Raw genomic sequence first — 23,827 nt, 5'->3', positions numbered from 1 at the left:
GAGTTATCAAATGGAACACTATGTTTATCTGCAGGTGGCCATGTAGATTTAGTAGGATTTCCTAGTCTGACTTTGTGAATTTTCAGTATAAGAGAAACATGATCACCAGAAAGGCTTTTGTGGCTCCAGGCTTTCTTTTTTCTTCAGATTTTTTTCCTTTAATTTATTTATGTTAGTCCATTTTCTCTCTTTATTTGCCCTCTTGAACTGTTGTAGTGAGGGTACATTGCTTGCAGGAAACAAAAACCCATTCAAATTTATCTTAAAAAGCTTTATTATAGGACACAAATCTCTCAGAATTTGAGGTGAAGCTTACAGGTAGACACCAGGGCAAGAAATTGGGCAGCTTTAAGAATTCAACAGCAGATTTTTTTTCTTTTTCTTTTTTGAGTCGGAGTCTCGTGCTTTCGCCCAGGCCGGAGTGCAGTGGCATGATCTTGGCTCACTGCAACCTCCGCCTCCCGGGTTCAAGTAATTCTCCTGCCTCAGCCTCCTGAGTAGCTGGGATTTCAGGCACCCACCACCACACCTGGCTAATTTTTTTTTTTTTGTAGCAGTTTGAATAAACTGAAAACTTTATTCTTCTGTGTGAGCTGAACTCAAGTTTCAGAATAATCATCACCATGTGGGAGGCTTTTTGTTAAAATGCAGAAGAAATCTCAAAATACTGTATTTATATCTGCCTTCCACTGCTGCCAATATAGTAAGCATCTCCTACACAATCAACAATAAACAGCAAATGATGCAGTTCATAGAGTATTTTGCACTTGGAAAAAAATATATATCTGAATTGTAAAAAGAAATGTTTGGATTTTGTATGTCTTTTTTATTATTGTTAAAATACTAAATGAAACTCCTCAGCCTGGCATCTATTCCTCTATCTCAATAGCTTATCCTAGAGCCAGAAAAAGCCTTAAGGAGACAATGTCTTCTGGCTTCCAGATAAAACTTATCCAAATTTTTTGGCAACTCATCCCTAATGATTTTAAAATTTGAAAAGGCTTGTCTTTTTGTCTATCCTTAAAAGCAATATCAAGTATTATCTCCTAAGGGGGATCTAAGGAGTCGGGGAAATTTATTGTTCCTCCTCACCACAGTACAGTCCACAACCGCTGGCTGGCCCACAGGTGGCTCAGCACCTCCCTAGTCAGGGTGTCCCACCTCTACGAAAGTGCCAGCACTGAAGGTCACCCAGTGTCATTCTTTGTATGCAGTACACTCTTGGCCACCAAATAGTATTGTGAAATACAGATCATTCAGCTGCTACCACCATCACTACTCCTACAGGGCACAAGAAAGCAATCGCCAATCTCTTTCATAAATGAACAGTCCTAACTTCTAGGCTCAGAGATGATAGATAAAACTTAGCTGTTGCAATTATATAATTCCCTGACATGAAATTTTATTGGATTTAATATCTACATGATACAGCCATTTAAGAGTATAACTTGAGGAAAAAGGAAAAATCTACCTGATCAAAAAACATGTTGGGGTGGCCTATCAGAATCTTAAACTTCCCCTTTAGCATCTATAATGAAGATATAGATGAAGTGCATTCATTCCATAATTACTGAGCTCCTATTATATGCCAGGCAGTGAGCACCTGCTCATCAGCTCATTGACAATAGCCATGCTCAAAATCCACACTCCTCATGTAACTTTCTAATTGATCTTCCCAGATAAGATTTCCCCAACAGGAGCGATAATCCAGTTCACTTCGTGCCTATAAGTATAAAAGAAGGCACTGACATTCTGTTATGTACATAACTTCCTATGAGTTTGATTTAATGTGACAAAACATGAATACCTTTGTGTGAACTGACAAAATCCACTTCTAGAACTGCAAAGCCAAGGACCGTATCCATGACCTTCACACTACACCAACTTGGAGCCATCCTTTTTGACTTCTCTCATAACTCACTTCTATTCCAAGAACGAGTCTTCCTCCTTACTTCCTAGGACATTTGCTTTGGTGTCTCAAAATAATGGATAGTCAGGGACATTGGAGTTTGGATATGCCTATATTAAGAAGTCTTCCAAGTGGGGTAAATGAAGATTTTCCTAGGGTATGGTAAGACTGCAAGGAATACCCAGGCAATATCCTCAAATCTGTCTGAGGAGAGTTTTAAAGGAATAAATTTCCAGATCTTCAACTTCCGTATGAAATATTTTCTAAAACCAGGCCAATGCCCTGCTAATTTTTGTATTTTTAGTAGAAACAGGGTTTCACGATGTTGGCCAGGCTATTCACTGTGGTGATTCATCATGTACTAGACACAGGCCCTCTGGTTGAAACATTTAAGAGAGAGAATCTGATTAGCCAGCAATAGGCCAGTAGCTTGTATCCACCTGTGTCTGAGTCAGGTGTTTAACAATGATCCAGCTCATTATATCTGGAGGGATGAGATCATGTAGTATGTTAGGCTGTGTCTTTCTGGGAACTCTGAGTAGGAAGGGTAGGCCAGGCATTACCAAGCAAATTGAATAATAGCTATATGTCCATGCTTGGGTATATTTTAGGTGTATGTTTGTAACCTTCTTAAGTTGTAAAGGTTGAACAGGACCAAATTATACATCTGATACATCTGGATCCTAGAAGGAGTGATAGAAATGCTTTAATATTTTTTGATGCACTGTTGTTCTGTTGTGATTGTTTTTTATTTTTTGCATTACATTGGTAGCAGCGTGAGACTTGACCATGCTAGTGCTAGCAATAAAACTCTTTTTTTCTTCTGAATATTGCCCCCGGTCTTTTTACTCATCTTTATCTGCCACCACCTTCCCAGTGCTTTTTCCCAGTTAAAGTTAAAAAGAACTGTATTTCCAGAGGATTTTATGTTGAGGGCTCACTATAGTAGTACACTACACATGTAATTCTTTATGTATCTCAGATAATGAGGGATTACATTTGATTTCTGGGACTCTGTGGGATCTGTATATAATATGTGCCCTTCACATAGAGGAATCTTCATAACTTCAAAAGCAGGCTCCATCTCCATATAGGAATTTCTTTATAACTTTCCTGATGGGTTCAGCCTCTACTTGTGTATTTCTTCCAAACTGAGATTCTCCATTTTGAGACAGTTTATTTCATTGTTGAACAGTTATTCTTCTTTATATATAATCTTAAATGTTCTTTCTTAAAGCTTCAACTTTGTTGTTTGGGTTCTGCCCTTTGGGATATTATTACTATATTATCATCCTTTTAGTGCATTCTAAATATTTGCACAGAAACAAATACAAGATTTGTTTTTGAAAATTATTTTGAAGTGTAAGAGTAATTTTGGATAAACATGCTTTTCCATAACAATTTTTTCTTTTTGAATGTTATTAGGGAACAATGTTGCAAGCCATTGAGAGATACATGAAGCAGGCCATTGTGGATAAAGTTTCCAGTGTATCCAGTTCAGCACTGGTGTCTTCCCTGGTAAGTGAACAAGCAGCTTCCTAGTTCTTAAGCATGGTACGGTTTTGAGTTGCGAAAACAAAGTATCACTATGATTCTCTCACAGATGAAACAGTTAAAAATATGTGGCGGGGCGCGGTGGCTCACGCTTGTAATCCCAGCACTTTGGGAGGCCGAGGCAGGCGGATCACGAGGTCAGGAGATCGAGACAATGGTGAAACCCCGTCTCTACTAAAAAAAAAAAAAAAATTAGCCAGGCATGGTGGCGGGCGCCTGTAGTCCCAGCTACTCGGAGAGGCTGAGGCAGGAGAATGGTGTGAACCTGGGAGGCGGAGCTTGCAGTGAGCCCAGATCGCGCCACTGCACTCCAACCTGGGTGACAGAGCGAGACTCCGTCTCAAAAAAAAAAAAAAAAAAAATGTATACACCTCTATTACTTTATCCAAGTATGTTTTATCTAGAGCAGGGGTCCCCACCCCAGGGCTTCAGACCAGTACTGGTCCGTGGCCTGTTAGGAACTGGGCTGCAGAGCAGGTGGTGAGTGGCAGGCAAGCGAGCATTACTGCCTGAGCTCCGCCTCCTGCCAGACCAGCAGCAGTGTTAGATTCTCATAGGAGTTCGAACCCTATTGTGAGCTACGCATGTGGGGATCTAGGTTGCCGGCCTCATATGAGAATCTAATGCCTAATGATCTGAGGTGGAACAGTTTCATCCAAAAACTATGCCCCTGCCCTCTGTCCATGGGAAAATTGTCTTCCATAAAACCAATCCCTGGTGCCAAAAAGGTTGGAGATTGCTGATCCATAGGATCACTGAGCAATTAAAAACATAAAATTTTCGTATGTTTGAAAGGTTTTGGAAATCTGAAAATTATGTTGTACACATAATAAAAGAGGGGTAAGTGTGGGGTATGGGACAGGGAAGAAACCTAGGGCACTTTTCTTTCATTTAAAATCTTCTTTATGACCTGCCTTTATGACTTCTACTACTTGTCTCTTTGTCCTCTGCTTTTTCTGGTGCCTTTGTCTACGTGTGTCCTTCAATCCAAAGTTTCCTGTCCCACTTCTGAATTTCCTCCCCGGAAGTGGTCTTTTTTTTAGTAATATATTTTTCTTTCCATTTTTCAGCAGAACACAATTTATAGATTAAAACCTATCATATTGCATTTGATTAACATCAGTTACCTATGTGTGAATGTGTAAGACATCTAAATACAAGAGTTCCTGATTGTGGAATATAATTGGCTGAGTTTTATAGCAGAGAATATACTAGTACTCTCTTTCTTCCAGGGGAGTTTCCTGGAAGTAAAGCTTGTTACGATAACGTTATTTAAGCACCATTCTGTTGACTGTCCATCCCCATCCTGTTCTTCCTCTTTCATTACTTCCTTTTACACACCTCTCCCAGCTTACATATACTCACCTTTGTAACAGGTATGGGAGAAAATACTTCTGGTTTATCAGTTGCTCCAGGAGTAGAGACACAAAATAGACTTATAAGAGCTACATAGTTTTCTTCCTTTTGGGAAGTGTCTGTGATTTTCCAAGAAAACTAACTCATGTTTCCAAGCTTCTAGTGACCATGCACTATTTATTCTCATTTTTTTTTTCTGTATTTAGCACATGATGAAGATAAGCTATGATGTGGTTAAGCGCTGGATCAATGAAGCCCAAGAAGCTGCATCAAGTGATAATATTATGGTCCAGGTACTGTCATTGAATCACATTAACTTGTCTCAGGATCAGCATTCTTTAAACCTGTATTGTAGGGGCAGTGTATTGATTCCCTAGATAAACATTAACTAAAGGCAAATTAAGCAGCTACTAGTACGTATTCTGAAGTAGGAATCTCACTAATTATGATTACTGCCATTTGAATACTGCCCTTCAAGTGTTTTGTAGAAGCTAGATGACCCTTTGTAGGAATATTTGGGAAAGATTTTTATATTCAGTAGTAGATTGAGATGCTCATTGCAGTCTTTTATTTGAAAAATAATTTGTGTAAAAAGATAATTCCAAGTTCTGAGGCCTTGATTATAGGCATTATAAAAATCATACGGAGCAGCTTTTACTTTATGAAAGTTTGAAACCATTTTGTCAAAAAGAGCTTCTTTTGATATTTATTAGGTTATTCTTAAGAGGAACAAGATTAAATTCTTCACTGGAAATTGTATGTAAAGTACCCCATTTTATTTGAGAGGGTGTTTATGCCCTCTTGATGTTTATAACTTCTATGGTAGCATATTCAGTTATTAGGAAACAGAGTAGTCATTTTTCCCTTGGAAAACACTCTCGTTCTCCTGACTCTGATCATGTGTTTTTATACAAAGTGTCAAGATAATGACACTCTTGTAGCCTGCTTTAGGAGATTAATCCTTTAATTACTAAGGTGGCCACAGATGATGTAAAGCCACTCGTAGAGACAGCTAGCACCAGTAAAGCCCTGGACCCGAGAGCGTGTGTACTGAGGATGTGTGAGCCAGTGTTGAGTCTGCTAGAGCCATCTTCAGATTGTATGTCACCTCCCTTATACCTGCCAGTCTGAATTGACAGCTTCTGGGGGGTAAATTAGAAACATTTAATCTTTTTAGTCTTGCCTGTGTTTAGCTTAGTGTGAAAAAAAATTTGTGTATCTGTGACCTGGGTATTTTAAAGAAATCTTTAATCTAGTTCCATGTAATTCTATTTTTGTGTAAATATTTTGATGTCTTTCTAATCCATGTCCTACCTTCTTTTTCATGTTCTTTAGTACCATGCATTGGGAGTCCTGTATCACCTTAGAAAGAATGATCGACTTGCTGTTTCCAAGATGTTGAATAAGTTTACTAAATCTGGTCTCAAGTCACAGTTTGCTTACTGCATGCTGATCCGAATTGCCAGTCGCTTACTAAAAGAAACTGAGGATGGGTAAGTGTCTTCACCTAAACCTGGGTTATTTTCCATTTGCAAAGTTAATATACCTTAGAGTTTATTTCCTTCATGAATTTTTTTGGGGCAGTGCTGACTTTACAGATGAGTTCGATGTTTTTCAATTTTTTAAAAAAATTATGGAATTTCAAGTCACACTTTTTTTAACCTTAATGTATGCTCTTGTGTATGCACTTAATTATTAATAGCACATTAACAAACTGATATTGAACAAAAAATATATGCATTGATCATAAGATATGTAGATAATTAAATATGAAAGTTGGCGGGGACATTAAGAATTATCCTATCTATCCCTTTTATTTTTATAAAAGAGAATGTTGAAGTACTGCATTTAGTGATTTGCCCAAGATCATTCCGCAAGTCTGAGGCACATAAGGTGACCAAATATACTTCAGCAGTCTTTTGAAGGCTAGGGAAGGGCAGGAAAGAGATCTTTTGAGGTATAGTAAGCTGGGCATGGATCTAGGGAGCAAAGAAGACCCCTTCCCCAGCCTGAAGGCTTATGGCTTAGCTCTAAAACAAAGATTTCTTATGTGGCCTGGGAAACTGAGGTGTAACACAGAGAAAGACCTCTAGAATCTGCCACTACTACTAATGCCCTGCTGAAAGGGGAATCCTGATCTGTTCCTCAGATCATTTGTAAACAGCAGATAACTGAATTTAATTAAAGCTGCAGCAAAGTCCTGACCCAGATCAACTATTAACTGCTAAAAATGAAAAGGGACCTGCACTTTTCTAATGATAAGTATTATTTACATCAGTCTCTACTGCATCTTTGTAAGCAGTGTCTAGCAAACAATCAAAAAACACAAAGAGTCAGGGATATGTAACCCATAAACAAGAGGAAGAAAAGCAGTCAGTAGAAGCTGACTTACAGATGACCCACATACAGAAATTAGGAGGCAGTGACTTTAGAAATTACTAGGCAGTGACTTTTAAACAACTTTCGTAAAGTGAACACCAAAGGAGTTTTGTAAAGTGAACTTTTGTAACTTTTGTAAATTACATCTTTCCACTAAAGAGTGGAAAAGATGGACAAAATGTGTAAATGGGTAAGGAATTCAATAGATAAATAGAAACTAGAAAAAAAAATCTTGAACCAAAAAATACAATATCAAAAATAAAAAATTTTTTGAAGCCCTTAATAGCAGATTGGACACAGTGGAAAAAAGATTAGAGAACTTAAAGACAAGTCAATAGAAATTGTCCAAACTGAAGCATAGGGAGAAAAATAAGAAAATAAAATAAAATAATAGAACATCTGAAGCCTAGGGAATATATCAAAAAGTCTAATACTTGTGTAATGAGTCTCAGAAGGAAAGGAAACAGAATGGAGCAGAATAAATCTTTGAAGAGATAATGGATGTGTTAGTCCGTTTTCATGCTACTGATAAAGACATACCCGAGACTGGGCAATTTACAAAAGGAAGAAGTTTAATGGACTTACAATTCCACGTGGCTGGGGAAGCCTCACAATCATGGTGGAAGGCAAGGAGGAACAAGTCACGTCTTGAATGGATGGCAGCAGGCAAAGAGAGAGAGTGCTTGTGCAGGGAAACTCCCATTTTTAAAACCGTCAGATCTCATGAGACTTACTGTCATGAGAACTGCACGGGAAGGACTTGCCCCCATGATTCAATTACCTCCCAGTTGGTCCCTCCCATAGCACGTGGAAATTCAAGATGAGATTTGGGTGGGGACACAGGCTAACCATATCAGTGGATGAGAATTTTCCAAAATGAATGAAAGGGGCTGGGTGCAGTGGCTCACGGCTGTAATCCTAGCACTTTGGGAGGCTGAGGCAGGTGAATCGCTTGAGCTCAGGAGTTCAAGACAAGCCTGGGCAACATGGCAAAACCCCATCTCTATCAGAAGAAAATACAAAAACTAGCCAGGCATGGTGATGCAGGCCTGTGGTCTCAGCTACTCAGGAGTCTGAGGTGGGAGGATTGGTTGAGCATGGGAGGCTGGGAGGTGGAGGTTACAGTGACCTGAGATGACACCACTGCACTCCAACGCGGGTGACAGAGTGAGATCCCCATCTCAGAAAATAACAACAACAAACCCAAAATGAATCCAAGATGGCCAGTGACACTCAAGTAGGATAAATAAAAGCCACACCTAATCATAACCTAGTCATATATATCACAAGTAAAAAGTTGAAAACTAAAAGAGAAAGAATGAAAGAAAAGCTTGAAAGTCGCCTTTTTTAAAAAAAAGGCACATTCCATGCTCATGGGTTGGAAGAATCAATATCGTGAAAATGGCCATACTGCCCAAGGTAATTTATAGATTCAATGCCATCCCCATCAAGCTACCAATGACTTTCTTCACAGAATTGGAAAAAACTACTTTAAAGTTCATATGGAACCAAAAAAGAGCCCACATCGCCAAGTCAATCCTAAGCCAAAAGAACAAAGCTGGAGGCATCACGCCACCTGACTTCAAACTATACTACAAGGCTACAGTAACCAAAACAGCATGGTACTAGTACCACAACAGAGATATGGATCAATGGAACAGAACAGAGCCCTCAGAAATAATGCCGCATATCTACAACTATCTGATCTTTGACAAACCTGACAAAAACAAGCAATGGGGAAAGGATTCCCTATTTAATAAATGGTGCTGGGAAAACTGGCTAGCCATATGTAGAAAGCTGAAACTGGATCCCTTCCTTACACCTTATACAAAAATTAATTCAGGATGGATTAAAGACTTACATGTTAGACCTAAAACCATAAAAACCCTAGAAGAAAGCCTAGGCAATACCATTCAGGACATAGGCATGGGCAAGGACTTCATGTCTAAAACACCAAAAGCAATGGCAACAAAAGCCAAAATTGACAAATGGGATCTAATTAAACTAAAGAGCTTCTGCACAGCAAAAGAAACTACCATCAGAGTGAACAGGCAACCTACAGAATGGGAGAAAATTTTTGCAACCTACTCATCTGACAAAGGGCTAATATCCAGAATCTACAATGAACTCAAACAAATTTACAAGAAAAAAACAACCCCATCAAAAAGTGGGCGAAGGACATGAACAGACACTTCTCAAAAGAAGACATTTATGCAGGCAAAAAACACATGAAGAAATGCTCATCATCACTGGCCATCAGAGAAATGCAAATCAAAACCACAATGAGATACCATCTCACACCAGTTAGAATGGTGATCATTAAAAAGTCAGGAAACAACAGGTGCTGGAGAGGATGTGGAGAAATAGGAACACTTTTACACTGTTGGTGGGACTGTAAACTAGTTCAACCATTGTGGAAGTCAGTGTGGCGATTCCTCAGGGATCTAGAACTAGAAATACCATTTGGCCCAGCCATTCCATTACTGGGTATATACCCAAAGGACTATAAATCATGCTGCTATAAAGACACATGCACACATATGTTTATTGCGGCACTATTCACAATAGCAAAGAGTTGGAACCAACCCAAATGTCCAACAACGATAGACTGGATTAACAAAATGTGGCACATATACACCATGGAATACTATGCAGCCATAAAAGATGATGAGTTCATGTCCTTTGTAGGGACATGGATGAAACTGGAAAACATCATTCTCAGTAAACTATTGCAAGGACAAAAAACCAAACACCGCATGTTCTCACTCATAGGTGGGAATTGAACAATGAAAACTCATGGACACAGGAAGGGGAACATCACACTCCAGGGACTGTTGTGGGTTTGGGGGAGGGGGGAGGGACAGCATTAGGAGATATGCCTAATGCTAAATGACGAGTTAATGGGTGCAGCAAACCAACATGGCACATGGATACATATGTAACAAACCTGCACATTGTGCACATGTACCCTAAAACCTAAAGTATAATAATAAAAAAAAAAAGAAAAAAAAAGGCACATTAGATTCATAGATTCAGGGAAACAAAAATAAGAATGGTTGACTTCTCATTAGAAAAATGGATACGAGAGGATAATGGACATCTTAAAATTGTTGAAACAAATAACTGAAAATCTAGAGTTCTATACTCTAAAAGTATTCCTCCAAATGAAGGTGAAATTAAAACATTTTCAACCAGGAAAAAACAAAAACCTGAAAGGATTTGTGTCCGCATACCTGCATCATGAAGGATGCTAAAAGGAGTTTTTCCAGCTAAAAACAAATGATAGTAGATGGATGCCTGGATCTTCAGGAGGAATGAAGAACAAGAGAAAGGGTAAATGTGTAGGTAAATTAAAAGGTAAATATGTAGGTAAATTATAAATATGTACAATTTTTACTAAAACCAGCTGCAAATTGTAGGGCTTATATATATGTAGAAGTGAAATATATGAAGATAGTAGTATAAAGGGCATGAGGGAGAAAAATGGACATTTGTAAAGTTTTTGTATCATTCATGCAGTAGTATATTATTTGATGATACACTATGATAAGGATGAATATTGTAATCTCTTGAGGATGAATATTATAACTAACAAAAAAAATTTGTAAAACATATAGATCTTAAATGTCAACAGAGAAGATAAAATGGAATATTTAAAAATATTCAGTTGAGCTTCCTCCTTCCAATAGTGGTGTAGCTTGGCCAGCTTAATCCTCCTGCAAATAATGATTGTCATTAATACAAAGATATGCCTTCCCCAAACGAAGATAACTCACAACAGTATGAAAATATTGGGGAGTGGTGAAAAGCAAGCAAAAACTGGAGGGAAGCAGTTGATGCCTGAAAGACAAAAGCTATACTGGGTGAAATTTGTGGGTTTTTTTTGCCGTTCTCCTGAGGGCATTGTATAATTCCTCAGTGTAGGATGACAGAAAGCTACAGTATTTCTGGACAGAGTGGTCAAAACAGTTTGAGGTTGAAAGAGTAACTGAAAACTTAGAGTGGAAAACGTGGAAAAGAGGGAGCCATAAAAGGAATGAGTCTCAAAATGAATTTTAAACTCTGCAAAAATCACTGGCTTACCAACTGAGCTACATATATACAGGAGAATACTCTAGGAGACCTTCCAAAAGCAGTAGTTGTAAGATGAAAGAACTGAATGGAGAATTCAGCTGCAACTCACTATGGAGGAAATAAAGTTTGGAGTTTGATCCCAGCCAAGCTTCTTGCTAAAGAAACTCCATAAGTTCTAGAGTCTTTACAGTATATCATTACAATGTTTAGTAGATGGTAAAAATTACCAGAAGTACAAAGAATGTGGAGAATGTGACTAGTAGCCAAGAGAAAAAGCAATCAGTAGAAACTGACCCTGATGTGATCCAGACATTGGAATTAGCAAACAAAAACTTTGTAGCATCTATTATAAATTTGTCCATGACTTTATTTATTTGTTTATTTATTTATGACAGAGTCTCTCACTCTATTGTGAAGCCTGGACTGCAGTGGTGTGATCCTGGCTCACTGCAACCTCTGCCTTCCACGTTCAAGCAATCCTCTCACCTCAGCCTCCCAAGTTGCTGGGACTACAGGGATGTACCACCACACCTGGCTAGTTTTTGTACTTTTTGCAGAGATGGGGTTTTGCAATGTTGCCCATGCTGGTCTCAAACTCCTGAGCTCAAGCAATCAATCTGTCTCAGCCTCCCAAAGTGCTGGTATTATAGGTGTGCACCACCGCACCCAGCCTTGTCCATGACTTTAATGGAAAATAGTTATCATGAATGAACAGGGGAAATGGAAACTACAAAAAGAGCTAAGTAGAAATTCTAGAGCTTAAAAATACTCTGTCAGGATTCAACGAGAGAAGTAGAACCTGGAGGATATAAATATGTAGAGATTTGTTCATTGATTATGTAATTCGGGGGCCAGCTAAGCAAATGTAAAATTCATAAGATAGGCTGTCAGGAAGGGAAGATTGCAGAGAGGCTGGAACTCGGGCACAGGACAAAGTTGCTCTTCATAGGTGAAATTTGTCATTTCACATTTTACCGTAAACAGCAAGATAAAACTGGGTCACATCTTCATTTTTGGAATTTTCCTCAAGTAAATATCCAATGTCATCGTTTACAAGTTCTGCTTCACAAATAACAACAGGGCACAAATTCACTAAGCTCTCTGCCAATACATAATAACAAGGATCTACCTTACTCAAATTTACATTAACATGTTTTTCACTTCCTTCTGAGCCCTCACTACAGCATCTTTTAAGTCCAGATTTCTGTAGGCAGTTCATAAGCCTTGACCAGCAGTGTCCTTAAAAACCAGATCAATTGATCTTTCTTTCCCCTTCCTTCCTTCTTTCCTTCCTGCCTGCCTGCCTGCCTGCCTGCCTGCCTGCCTGCCTGCCTGCCTGCCTTCCTTCCTTCCTTCCTTCCTTCCTTCCTTCCTTCCTTCCTTCCTTCCTTCCTTCCTTCCTTCCTTCCTTCCTTGTTTCTTTCTTTTCTTTTCTTTCTCTCTCTCTCTTTCTTTTTCTTTCTCTCTTTCTCTCTCTCTCTCTTTCTTTCTTTCATTTTTTTTTTTTAAAGTCTTGCTCTGTTGCCCAGGCTGGAGTACAGTGGCACAGTCTCAGCTCACTACAACCTCCGCTTCCTGAGTTCAAGCCATTCATATGCCTCAGCCTCCTGAGTAGCTGGGACTATAGGCATCCCAGCACTTTGGGAGGCTGAGGTGGGTGGATCACTTAAGATCAGATTTCTTATAAGTCTCTTCAAAACTAGGCTTCCTCCATCATGCTCCTCAAAATTCTTCCAAGCTTCCACCCAGTGCCTAATTCCAGTCAGTTCTACAATTTGGGTTTTTGTTGCAGTAACACTTCGCTTACAGGTACCAAAATCTGTTAGTTTTTTTTATTGCTGCCGTAACAAATTACCATTAAATGTAATGGCTTCCAAGATCCATTTATTATCTCATAGATCTATAGATTAGAAGTCTGACACAGGCCTCATGGGGCTAAAGTGAAGATGTTGGTGGAGTGCTGTTGCTTACTGGAGGCTTTGAGGAAGAATCCACTTCCAATCTCATTTAAGTCATTGGCCAAATTCATTTCCTTGAGACTGTAGGTTGTAGGTCTCTGTTTCTTTGCTGGCTTTCAGCTGGAGGTTAGTCTGTGCCTCTAGAGGTTGCCTGTATTCCTTCTCAAGCTTTCAATGAGCAACTAAAGGCCTCTCTTGAGTCCCTTGCATGTTGATTCATACATGTCAGAGCCAGCAATGGTGTGTTGAGCTGCACTTTGAATCTCTCTGATTTGCCTTTCTGCCACATTTCTTCTGCCTCCTCTTTCAGCACATCTGCTTTAAAGTGCTCGTGTGATTAGATTGCACCTACCTGGGTAATTTAGGTGACAATCATAATTATATCAGCACAGTTCCTTTGCCATGTTGTAACGTAACATATTCATCGTTCTAGGAATGAAGACGTAGACATCTTTGGGGAGCCATTCTGCCCCAGCAAGTACAATAACTGAATCAGATAGTTTGCTGAATGGACTTAACAGCAGATTAGAGATGGCTGATGAGAGAGTCAAAGAGAGTTAGTGAATTTGAAGATAGAACAAGAGAAAGTAGCTAATTTGAAGAACAGAGAGAAAACAGATTAAAGAAAATAAAGAGCCTCAAAGAACTGTGGGATAAGATCAAGTGGCCTAACACATATGTAATTGGAATCCAGAAGCAAAGGTGATAGAATGGAGCAAAAAATATATATGAAGAAATAATGACCAAATATTTCCCAGTATGGGTTTATTCTAGTAGTATAAGGTTGATCTAACAGTAAAACATAGCATAATATACCTCATTTTAAAAATACAGAAGAGTCTTAATGCCTTAATGGGTGCAGAAAAAAGCAGTTGATAAAATTTAATGGCAATTCATGATTGAAATCTCTGCAAACCAGGACTGGAAGGGAACATGATTATTCCGACAACAGTACAAAAAAACTCTACTAAACTTTATACTTATTGGTGGACTATTAAAAGCTTTCCCCTTGAGATTGTGAATGAGAGACAAAAATGCCTGCTATTTTTATTTTTCAAATAGTATTTTGCCAGAAGGCTTACTTTGTGCAATAAGTGAAGAAAATAAAATGTCTAAAAATTTGAAAGGAGGATGTAACAGTATATTTGGAGACAATATGGCTGTATATATAGGAAATGCAAAATAACCTGTACATTATCTATTAGAGCTCATATGTAAAGTTACCAGCGTTGCTGGTCAATATCCAAAGTCGTATTATTTCTTATTCCAGCAACCCATCAAAAAGATAACATTTTGAAAAGATGGTACGATTTATAATTATATTGAAATCAAATCCTTGGGAATGTATCTGCTAAAATTTGTGTCTATCTCTACACAGAAAATTACATAATATTAAAGTATGACCTAAGTAAATGAGGTATATAACATTTATGGAATATTCAATATTGTAAAGATACATCTTCTTAAATTGACCTATGGATTCCACAAACCCCTAATTACAGTCCCAATTGGCTTCTTATGAATAACCAAACAGAAATACATACATTTGTGTGTTAAAAGACATACAGTTGATTCTTGAACAACATGGGTTTGAACTGCATGGGTCCACTTACACGTGGATTTTCTCCCGCCTCTGCCACCCTTGAGACATCAAGACCTCCTCTTCCACCCCAGCCTACTCAATGTAAAGATAAAGACCTTTATGATGATCCACTTTCACTTAATGAATAGTTATATCTTCTCTTCCTTACGATTTTCTTAATATTTTCTTTTCTCTAGCTTGCTTTATTGTAAGAATACAATACATATTACATATAACATAAAACGTGTTAATGAACTATTTTTGTTATCAACAAGATGATTAATAGTAGGTTATTAGTGATGTTTTGGGGGAGTCAAAAGTTACATGTGAATTTGCAGCTACATGGGGGTTGGCACTGTTAACCCCATGTTGTTTGAGGATCAACTGTACAAGATGCCTATAGTACTGTTATTCATAATTGCCACAGAATGTCTTTTTTTTTTTTTTTTTTTTTTTTTTTTTTTTTTTTTTGAGACTGAGTTTTGCTCCTGTGCCCAGGCCAGAGTGTAATGGTGCCATCTTGGCTCACTGCAACCTCTGCCTCCCGGGTTCAAGTGATTCTCCTGCCTCAGCCTCCCCAGTAGCTGGGATTGCAGGCACGCGCCACCATGCCCTGCCAATTTTTTGTATTTTTAGTAGAGACGGAGTGTGACCATGTTTGCCAGGCTGGTCTTGAACTCCTGACCTCAGGTGATCCACCTGTGTCAGCCTCCCAAAGTGCTGGGATTACAGGCGTGAGCCACCATGCCCAAATTGCCACAAAATGGAAGCAGTCCAAATGTCTATCAGTGCTAGAATCAAAAAATAAATTGTGGTATATTCATATAGTCAAATAGTATACAATAATGGAAATGAACAATTACTGTTAAATACAATCACATAAATACATCTCACCAAGAAGTCATACACAAATGAATACATTTTATATAGTTCCATTTATGTTTATTTTAGACTTAACATAGGCACAACTAACCTATGGTATTGAAAGTTAGTATAGTGATTATCTCTGAGGTAGGAGCACATTAATTCTGTAGTAATTCACGTATGATTTTCATACTGTCATGTGTAACACCAGATTAAAGGGATAGTAAATATTTATTTTTCCATATAATTTTTGCAGGTTGGGTTTGAGAGTGTCTTAGCTGGATGGTTCTTATTTGGGGTAGAAAAGTTGATAATTCTGAATTGATGTTTAAAAATAATTTTTTTTAATTAGTAACAAGCTCTAAAATTCCAGAGGATGACAACATGATAAATAATGGTGTAGAAGGTGGTATTAGTTTATGGCCATACCACCTTAAACAAGCCAGGTCTCATCTGATCTTGGAAGCTAAGCAAAGTTGGGCCTGGTTAGTACTTGGATGTGAGACTATCTGGTAATACTGGATGCCATAAGCTTTAAAAAAAAAAAAGGAAAGTGGTTGGCCGGGTGCGGTGGCTCATGCCTGTAATCCCAGCACTTTGGGAGGCCGAGGCAGGAGGATCACTTGAGGTCAGGAGTTCGAGACCAGCCTGGCCAATATGATGAAACCCCCGTCTCTACTAAAAATACAAAAATTAGCTGGGTGTGATGGTGTGTGCCTGTAATCCCAGCTATTCAGGAGGCTGAACAGGAGAATTGCTTGAACCCAGGAGGCAGAGGTTGCAGTGAGCTGAGACTGTGCCACTATACTCCAACCTGGGCAACAGAGCAAGACTTTGTCTCAAAAAAAGTAAAAAAAGGAAGGTGGTATTAGATGGAAGTAAAAGTATGCTGTGTATGTGTGTTGTCATCTTGTATGGGAGGAAAATATGGTAATAATATAAAACTTTATTGTTAATATTATAGATATAGCTAATATAATATTTAATTATATAAAGAATGTAAATTGAATGTAAAGCTTTCAAAATGTCGAAGAAAAATGGAATGAGGAAAAGTTGATTGAAAATTGATAAGGAAAAAATTGATTGAGGTAAAGCCTTCAAATAGATAACAGGAAAGAAATCAGGTAGAAGTAATGTAACTGTATGTGTTATCTCTTGCTATGTGGTATATTGGACCAAAAATTCACAGCTTATAAGTAATACTTATTATTCCCCAGTTGCTGTGGTCAGGGATCTGAGAGAATCTGTCCAGTTTGATTCAAGGTCCCACCCTCCTATTAGTTTATAATCAAGTCATTGGCCAAGCCTGCAGTCATCTGGGCCTGGAAGATCCACTTAGAATTTTACTTATATAGTTGTTGACAAGCCTCAGTTTCTCCCTGGCTGTTGGCCAGATGCTTTAGTTTCTCAGTTTGAGAGCCTGCCTGCCTGCCTGCCTGCCTGCCTGCCTTCCTTCCTTCCTTCCTTCCTTCCTTCCTTCCTTCCTTCCTTCCTTCCTTCCTTTTTTTATTATACTTTAAGTTCTGGGGTGCATGTGCAGAATGTGTAGAACGTGCAGTTTTGTTGCATAGGTATACATGTGCCATGGTGGTTTGCTGCACCTATCAACCTGTCATCTACATTAGGTATTTCTCCCAATGCTATCCCTCCCTTAGCTTCCCACCCCCGACAGGCCCCAATGTGTGATGTTCCTCTCCTTGTGTCCATGGGTTCTCATTGTTCAACTCCCACTTATGAGTGAGAACATGTGCGGTGTTTGGTTTTCTGTTCTTGTGTTAGTTTGTTGAAAATGATGATTTCCAGTTTCATCCATGTCCCTGCAAAGGACATGAACTCATCCTTTTTTATAGCTGCATAGTATTACATGGTGTATATGTACCACATTATCTTTACCCAGTCTATCATTGTTGGGCATTTGGGTTGGTTCCAAGTCTTTGCTATTGTGAATAGTGCCACAATAAACATACATTGCATGTGTCTTTATAGTAGAATGATTTATAATCCTTTGGGTATATACCCAGTAATGGGAATGCTGGGTCAAATGGTATTTCTGGTTTAAACCCTTGAGGAATTGCCACACTGTCTTCCACAGTGGTTGAACTAATTTACACTCCCACCAACAGTGTAAAAGCGTTCCTATTTCTCCACATCCTCTCCAGCATCTGTTGTTTCCTGACTTTTTAATGATTGCCATTCTGGGTGGCATGAGATGGTATCTCATTATGGTTTTGATTTGCATTTCTCTAATGACCAGTGATGATGAGCTTTTTTCCTGCCTGAATGTTCTCACAGCATGGCAGCTGGCTTCTCCCAAAGCAAGGGAATTGAGAGAAAGAGTGAGCCTGATATGGAAGTTGCAGTGTTTTATAACCGAATCTCAAAAGTGACAGGCCATCACCTCTCATGTATTCCTTTGGTCACACAGACAAACTCTGGTGTATATAATGTCTACACAAGGATGTGGAATTGTAGAAGTGGATATTTTGGGGGGCCATCTTGGAGGCTGGCTAGAACACAAAATATAACATATAATGAATGTAATTGAATTTACATATTAAAAGAGGCTCAGATTGGGTAAACAAAATGAAACGAGACCTTTATGCCTTTACAAAAGACACTTATAAACAAAATGACAGGAAACATTGAAAATAAATATATAAAAAATATATACTAACTATACACTCACACACATAAAAAATGCCATGTAACAATATTAATATAAGCCAAAATAGGAATCAGTGTGTAGAGCACTAAAAATAACAAAATGGGCCAGGCATAGTGGCTCACACCTGTAATCCTAGCACTTTGGGAGGCCAAGGTGAGTGGACTGCCTGAGCCCAGGAGTTCGAGACCAGCCTGGGCAACATGGAAAAACCCTCCCTGTCTCTACTAAAAATACAAAAAAATTAGCCAGGCGTGGTGGCATGTTCCTGTAGTCCCAGCTACTAGGGAGGCCAAGGCACAAGAATCTCTTGAACCCCAGAGGCGGAGGTTGTAGTGAGCCTAGATTGTGCCACAGCACTCCAGCCTGGGCGACAGTCTTTGTCTCAAAAAATAAATAAATAAATAAAAATGACAAAATGGAATTTTGTATTTTGACAAAAGTAATGGTCTAAAAAAATATAACAGGAACGAACTTGTATACGCTTAATATTAACAATATATAGGTTCAAAATATGCACATCAAAATCTTAATACAGGAAACTAAGTCCTCTTGATCTCTTCATGGAAACTTTAACACAACTATCTCAGAAACTGAGAAATCAAATATAAAAATGTAAGGCTGTAACTGATTTGCATGTTACTGATTATAACCCTGCATCTAAGAGAGAATATACAGTATTAATTCTTTCTAAAATTTTAAATTGAAAACTGTACTTATAGAAAACTGCGTAAAACATAATAGTTGTGTGTCCAATATATACAGTTGCTATGAAACGCCCTTATAATGACCACATGCATTAGGAAGTAGCACATTTCTTTGTACCCCAGAAATGCTTTATATATCTTCCTTGATCATGATTATTTACCCCCAGAGCAAATTACTATCCTAATTTCATATCAAATTTTTCCTGGGTATGCATCCCTAAACAGTAAAGTTTAGTTTTGCCTTGTTTTGAACGCTCTGTCAATAGAATCATGTTATATTTTGTGTCTTCTTTTTTTTTTCTTCTAGTGAAAATATAGAGATTTACTGCAAAGAGAAATGTACAAACTCAAGAAAGGGGAGTGTGGGCATACTCAAGAGAGAGTTCCACACAAGGGGGGTTTGGGGCTGCTACCTTTATGGGTTGCTTTAACTAAGGGGTAGAATATTTATGAAAATCTCTAGGAAAAGGTGGCGATGTCTCTGAACTGTAGTGCCACCCACTCATACCCAATGCGGGTGTTCTTGTAACTGTCATGGCGCCAATGGGTGTGTGACTTAGTATGTTAATGCGCATATAATGAGGTCCTAGGTGAAATCTAGGTCAAATCCAGTGCCATATTGGGTCTGGTTGGTCTTAGCCAGCTCTGTTCACATGCTGTTTTTCAGGGACTTCCCAGCCCATAGCCTCTAGTCATGTGAAACTGCTGCCTGGAGTTTTCTATACTCAGGTGACCACCCAGTATTATTCCTGTCTCATTTTATCCCCCTCAGAGACTTCCATCCCTTATTCTTAAGGGTTGATGAGGGAGGAGGACAGTTTTCTATATCTGCTTCCTGCTGATTTAGGGGCATTGGCCCTGCCTGGCACCAGCATGGAAACCTCTGGCTGCCTGCTCTAAGAGTCCCAAGGATGGGTCATCAGAAGAGTCTGCATCTGAGGCAGGGATTGCTTGGAATCCTTGCATGACCATCATTTTGACATGGAACTTTTGCAACCTAGAAGACATCACTTTACAGAGGTTAAACAAGCAAGGACTAAAAACCAGTAATAAGAGGATAGCTACTAGAAGTCCTAGGAAAGGTAGGAACCATGTCACACTAGGTAGGTAGCTTTTGATGGGGTCCCAGCTGGTTTGAATGGTAGAGTTATTGAAGTTATTTAGCTGGATAGCCTGTTGGTAAATCTTTTGAACTTGTAGTTCAGCTAATACTGAATTGTTAGTATAAGAACAGAAGATGGGGTTTATTGCAGTGCAAGCCCCTCCAAGCAGTTGATGCTTTGGCCCAGTTAGGGCCTCATGCAGTGGCTTAGTAATGAGCTGAAATTCTGGAATCCAAATCGTGCCATACCTGGGAAAGTTAATGAATTGCTTCTTCATTTGCGAAGATCTCATCTTTAAGATAGCCTCCTTAACCTCCTTTTGTTTGACAGACGAGATCCGGTTTCCTGGGCTTAGGATGTACCCCAGATATTTTATTTCCATTTTAGAAATCTGGGCCTTAGATGGAGAGACCTGATAATCTTTCTCCCAGGAAGTTTAGGACTTGAATGGTATCCTTATCTGAGTTCTCTTTAGTGGAACTATATACAAGGATGTCATCCACATATTGGAGTATGGCTCCCCTTTCTAACTCTAGCTCCCTTAATTCTCATGCCAAGGCATTGCTGAACAAGTAAGGGCTATCCATAAAGCCCTGAGGCAGTACTGTGCAGGTGTACTGCTGGGTAATAGTAGTTTCAGGATTAGTCCACTCAAAAGCAAACAAATATTGAGAGTCAGTGCGCAGAGGGATACAAAAAAAAAAGCATCCTTGAGATCTTATACCATGAACCAGCCCTTGCTCTAATGTCCCAGCTTCCTACACTAGAAGCAGCAACCACTTCCTACAGGTTTGCTGTTAGGGCTGTTTGGTCCTTGGGCGAAGAATCCCCCTGGGTGTCATTTGGGCCTGCTGTCTGTCCCATTGTTTGCCATGCTGGGTCCTTTCAGCCTCTTCAGCCCTGTCCCTATTATTGAATACCCTAAAAGCGACATGAAACATGTGATTAATAGGCATTTGGGATCCCAAAGCCAATTTCTGCACTTTCCTCCTCATGTTTCTCCTGATGTCAGATGCCGATAGACTAATAAAGTATGTCCTTAGAAAAATTTGGCCAGCATCAATATTGGGGTCAATGTTAGTATATATTTTTTAGGGCCTTCACAAGCCTCCTCTGGAACGCAGCAGGGTTTTCATCTTTTCTTTGAGTTATTTCCCTTATTTTATCATAGCCCACAGGCTTAGTGGTACATTTTTTTCATTCCTTTCACTAAACAAGTCATCATGTGATTTTTTTTTTTTTTTCTTAGATAAGCCTGGCCCTGTTGATAATTCCAATTAGAGCCACTGTTAGGCACAGACATGGCCTTTACAGTATATTGTTCGGGTCCCAAGCCGACAAGTTGTCAGCATAAGCCTGGGTCTGTGCCCAAATACACTGCTTTTCCTCAGGGGTACAACACATGGACAAGATAATATGAGTATGTCCCCAAGTTAACTCAGATGAGAGTGAGAGAGCCCAAAACCTGTCCATAACTTTAGTTAGGTCCTCTGGAAATTGGCCCAACCTCTGTCTGCAGTAGGCTAGATCAGACATCGAAAAAGGTATACACACCCAGATAGTCCCAGCACCCCCACTGGCCACCTCCCTAAGTGGGCATAACTTAGAATGGTCAAGAAGGTAGGAAATGCACTGTGGGCAACCCCAGCAGGGCTCTGCTCCTTCTGTAGAGAAGGGTGTGAAGGTTGGTAAGGAGATGGACTAGCAGGAGTCTGGGGGTACGTTTCCCAAAAGGGGGATCGTGCAGGGTGTCTGGTGTCCCATTTGGTTCCCCTGAAGGGCTGTGAGCATAACAAAGGCAGCAATTCCCGTGAGGGTCAAGGTTCTGATAAAGAGCCATGAAGGCTTGTATTAATACATATGCTATTTCAGTCCACTTCTTCTGATGTTTACAAAAAAGATTTAATTCCAAGATGGTATTGCATTTTAGGGTCCTAGACTCTGGCCATTGCACCCCATTTTCTAAAAGAGTTACCCATAGCCTTGACTTGTCCTCGGCACAACCTGAAAGAGAAAAGAACAGTATAGTTCCCTCTTTGGAGGGACTAGTTCCAGCATTTACAAAATGCCAGGTGAATGAGCTGGTGGTTCTAATGTGGCTGCCGATGCTCTGGGCTAGGTGGCCGTAAAGATGATACTGGTGGGCTGCAGTGGAGTCCCCAGATGCCATTGGGACCTCAGCTCCAGCCAGTGTCCAGGCTCTTGACACCAGCTCCATGGTCAGGCCAGGGAGACAGTCGTCCATGTGTTCCCTTGGCTGGCTGCCTTGGTGTTCAGGTGTCCCTGGAGCCCTAGTGTTGCCCAGGCTTCCATGGCCCCTGGGGCTTTGGTTTCAAGGTTGAGTAGGATGAGTGTGGACCTAGTTTGAAAGCAGCAAGCTGCCAAAATCCATCCGAATATTTATTACAAAGTAAAACTTCAGAGTAGAGATAATTCAGCATGGCCAATTAATAGCCACCTTGAAGGGCCCCCTTAAAACAATAGGCCTAGATTTGGCATTCCAGTGGACCTATTTTGCTGTGTCCAGAGTTCACTAAACTTTTGTGTGAAGTATGAGGAAGAAGCACGAGAAGAGAAAACCGCAAAAGCAGGGTTTAAAGAGAGATGGGAAAGGGAAAACAGTTCCCAACCAAGGTCAGTGTCTTAGCACAGCTGGTCCCTTGGGAGAACAGAAGACTTCCCAGGAAAAAGTCATAATGCTCCTTGGCAGCGGTCCAGCCACTGGGACATGGGATTTTACCCTACTCACCCTCATTAGCCTCTTGTCCAGGAGGACCATGGCACCTCAGAGCTCAGGTATAGGTCAAAGCCTTCCCACCTCCATTTGTCACTGTCAGGGCAAACTGCGTTTTCCAGCTGGAGGGAGCAGAGGCGCTATGGCTGAGGGGAGTCAGGCTGTAGGAACAAGGAAGAAAGTAGCAGTAACTCCAGAGAACGAGAAGACTCCAATTAAGGCCCCAGTGGGACTTACCAACTGCTGGTGGTTCTAATGTGGCTGATGATGCTCTGGGCTGAATGGCCATAAAGATGATACTGGTAGGCTGGAGGGGGGTCCCCAAATGCCGATGGGACCTCAGCCCCAGCCAGTGTCCAGACTCTTGACACCATCATGAGAAGGAATTCAAGGATGAGTCAGAAAATAGTGAAAGTACAGAGATTTTATTTCAAAGCAAAAAGTGTACACTCAGGGGAGTGTGGGGGTACTCAAGAGAGTTGCATCTTGTTTTGTTCATTTAGTATTTTCTTCTAAGATTTCACCCTTGTTTTTGCTTATAGCTTTTGTTCACTTAAATTCTATTTTATATTTCCTTGATAATTTCCCAGCTTATAACTTTTGAGATATAACTCATAAACCATAAAACTCACCTTTTAAAAGTATATAGTTAATTTTTAGTATATTCACAAAACTATGTAACCACCACCACTAATTCCAGACCATTTTTATCACCTCACAAAGAAAGCACCCAACCCATTAACAGTCACTCTGCATTATCCTTTTCCCTCTCCCCCTGGAAAATACAAATCCATTTTTTGTCTCTGGATTTGCCTATTCTGGACATCTCATATAAATGGAATCACACAATATGTGGCCTTTTGTTTCTGGCTTCTTTCACTTAGTATAATGTTTTTAAGATTCATTTATGTTGTAGAAGTATTAGTGCTTCTCTTTATGGCTGAA

At 39.6% G+C, this 23,827-nt stretch overlaps 1 protein-coding gene across 2 annotated transcripts in view; it reads left to right on the top strand.

The window, feature by feature from the left end:
- COPG2 (COPI coat complex subunit gamma 2) overlaps nucleotides 1–23,827 on the top strand; it is a 160,516-nt gene that overhangs the window by 59,552 nt on the left and 77,137 nt on the right. For both annotated transcript variants that reach the window (XM_055284013.2, XM_055284014.2), the window contains 3 exons: nucleotides 3,335–3,427; nucleotides 5,026–5,112; nucleotides 6,155–6,312. In XM_055284013.2, the coding sequence (XP_055139988.1) occupies nucleotides 3,335–3,427; nucleotides 5,026–5,112; nucleotides 6,155–6,312 (338 nt within the window). The remainder of the gene's footprint in view (nucleotides 1–3,334; nucleotides 3,428–5,025; nucleotides 5,113–6,154; nucleotides 6,313–23,827) is intronic.

This window comes from Symphalangus syndactylus, chromosome 6 (genome assembly GCF_028878055.3).
Source record: "Symphalangus syndactylus isolate Jambi chromosome 6, NHGRI_mSymSyn1-v2.1_pri, whole genome shotgun sequence".
Lineage (NCBI taxonomy): Eukaryota > Metazoa > Chordata > Mammalia > Primates > Hylobatidae > Symphalangus > Symphalangus syndactylus.
Note: the sequence above shows the minus strand (reverse complement) of the source record. Positions and strands in the feature narration are given on the sequence as shown.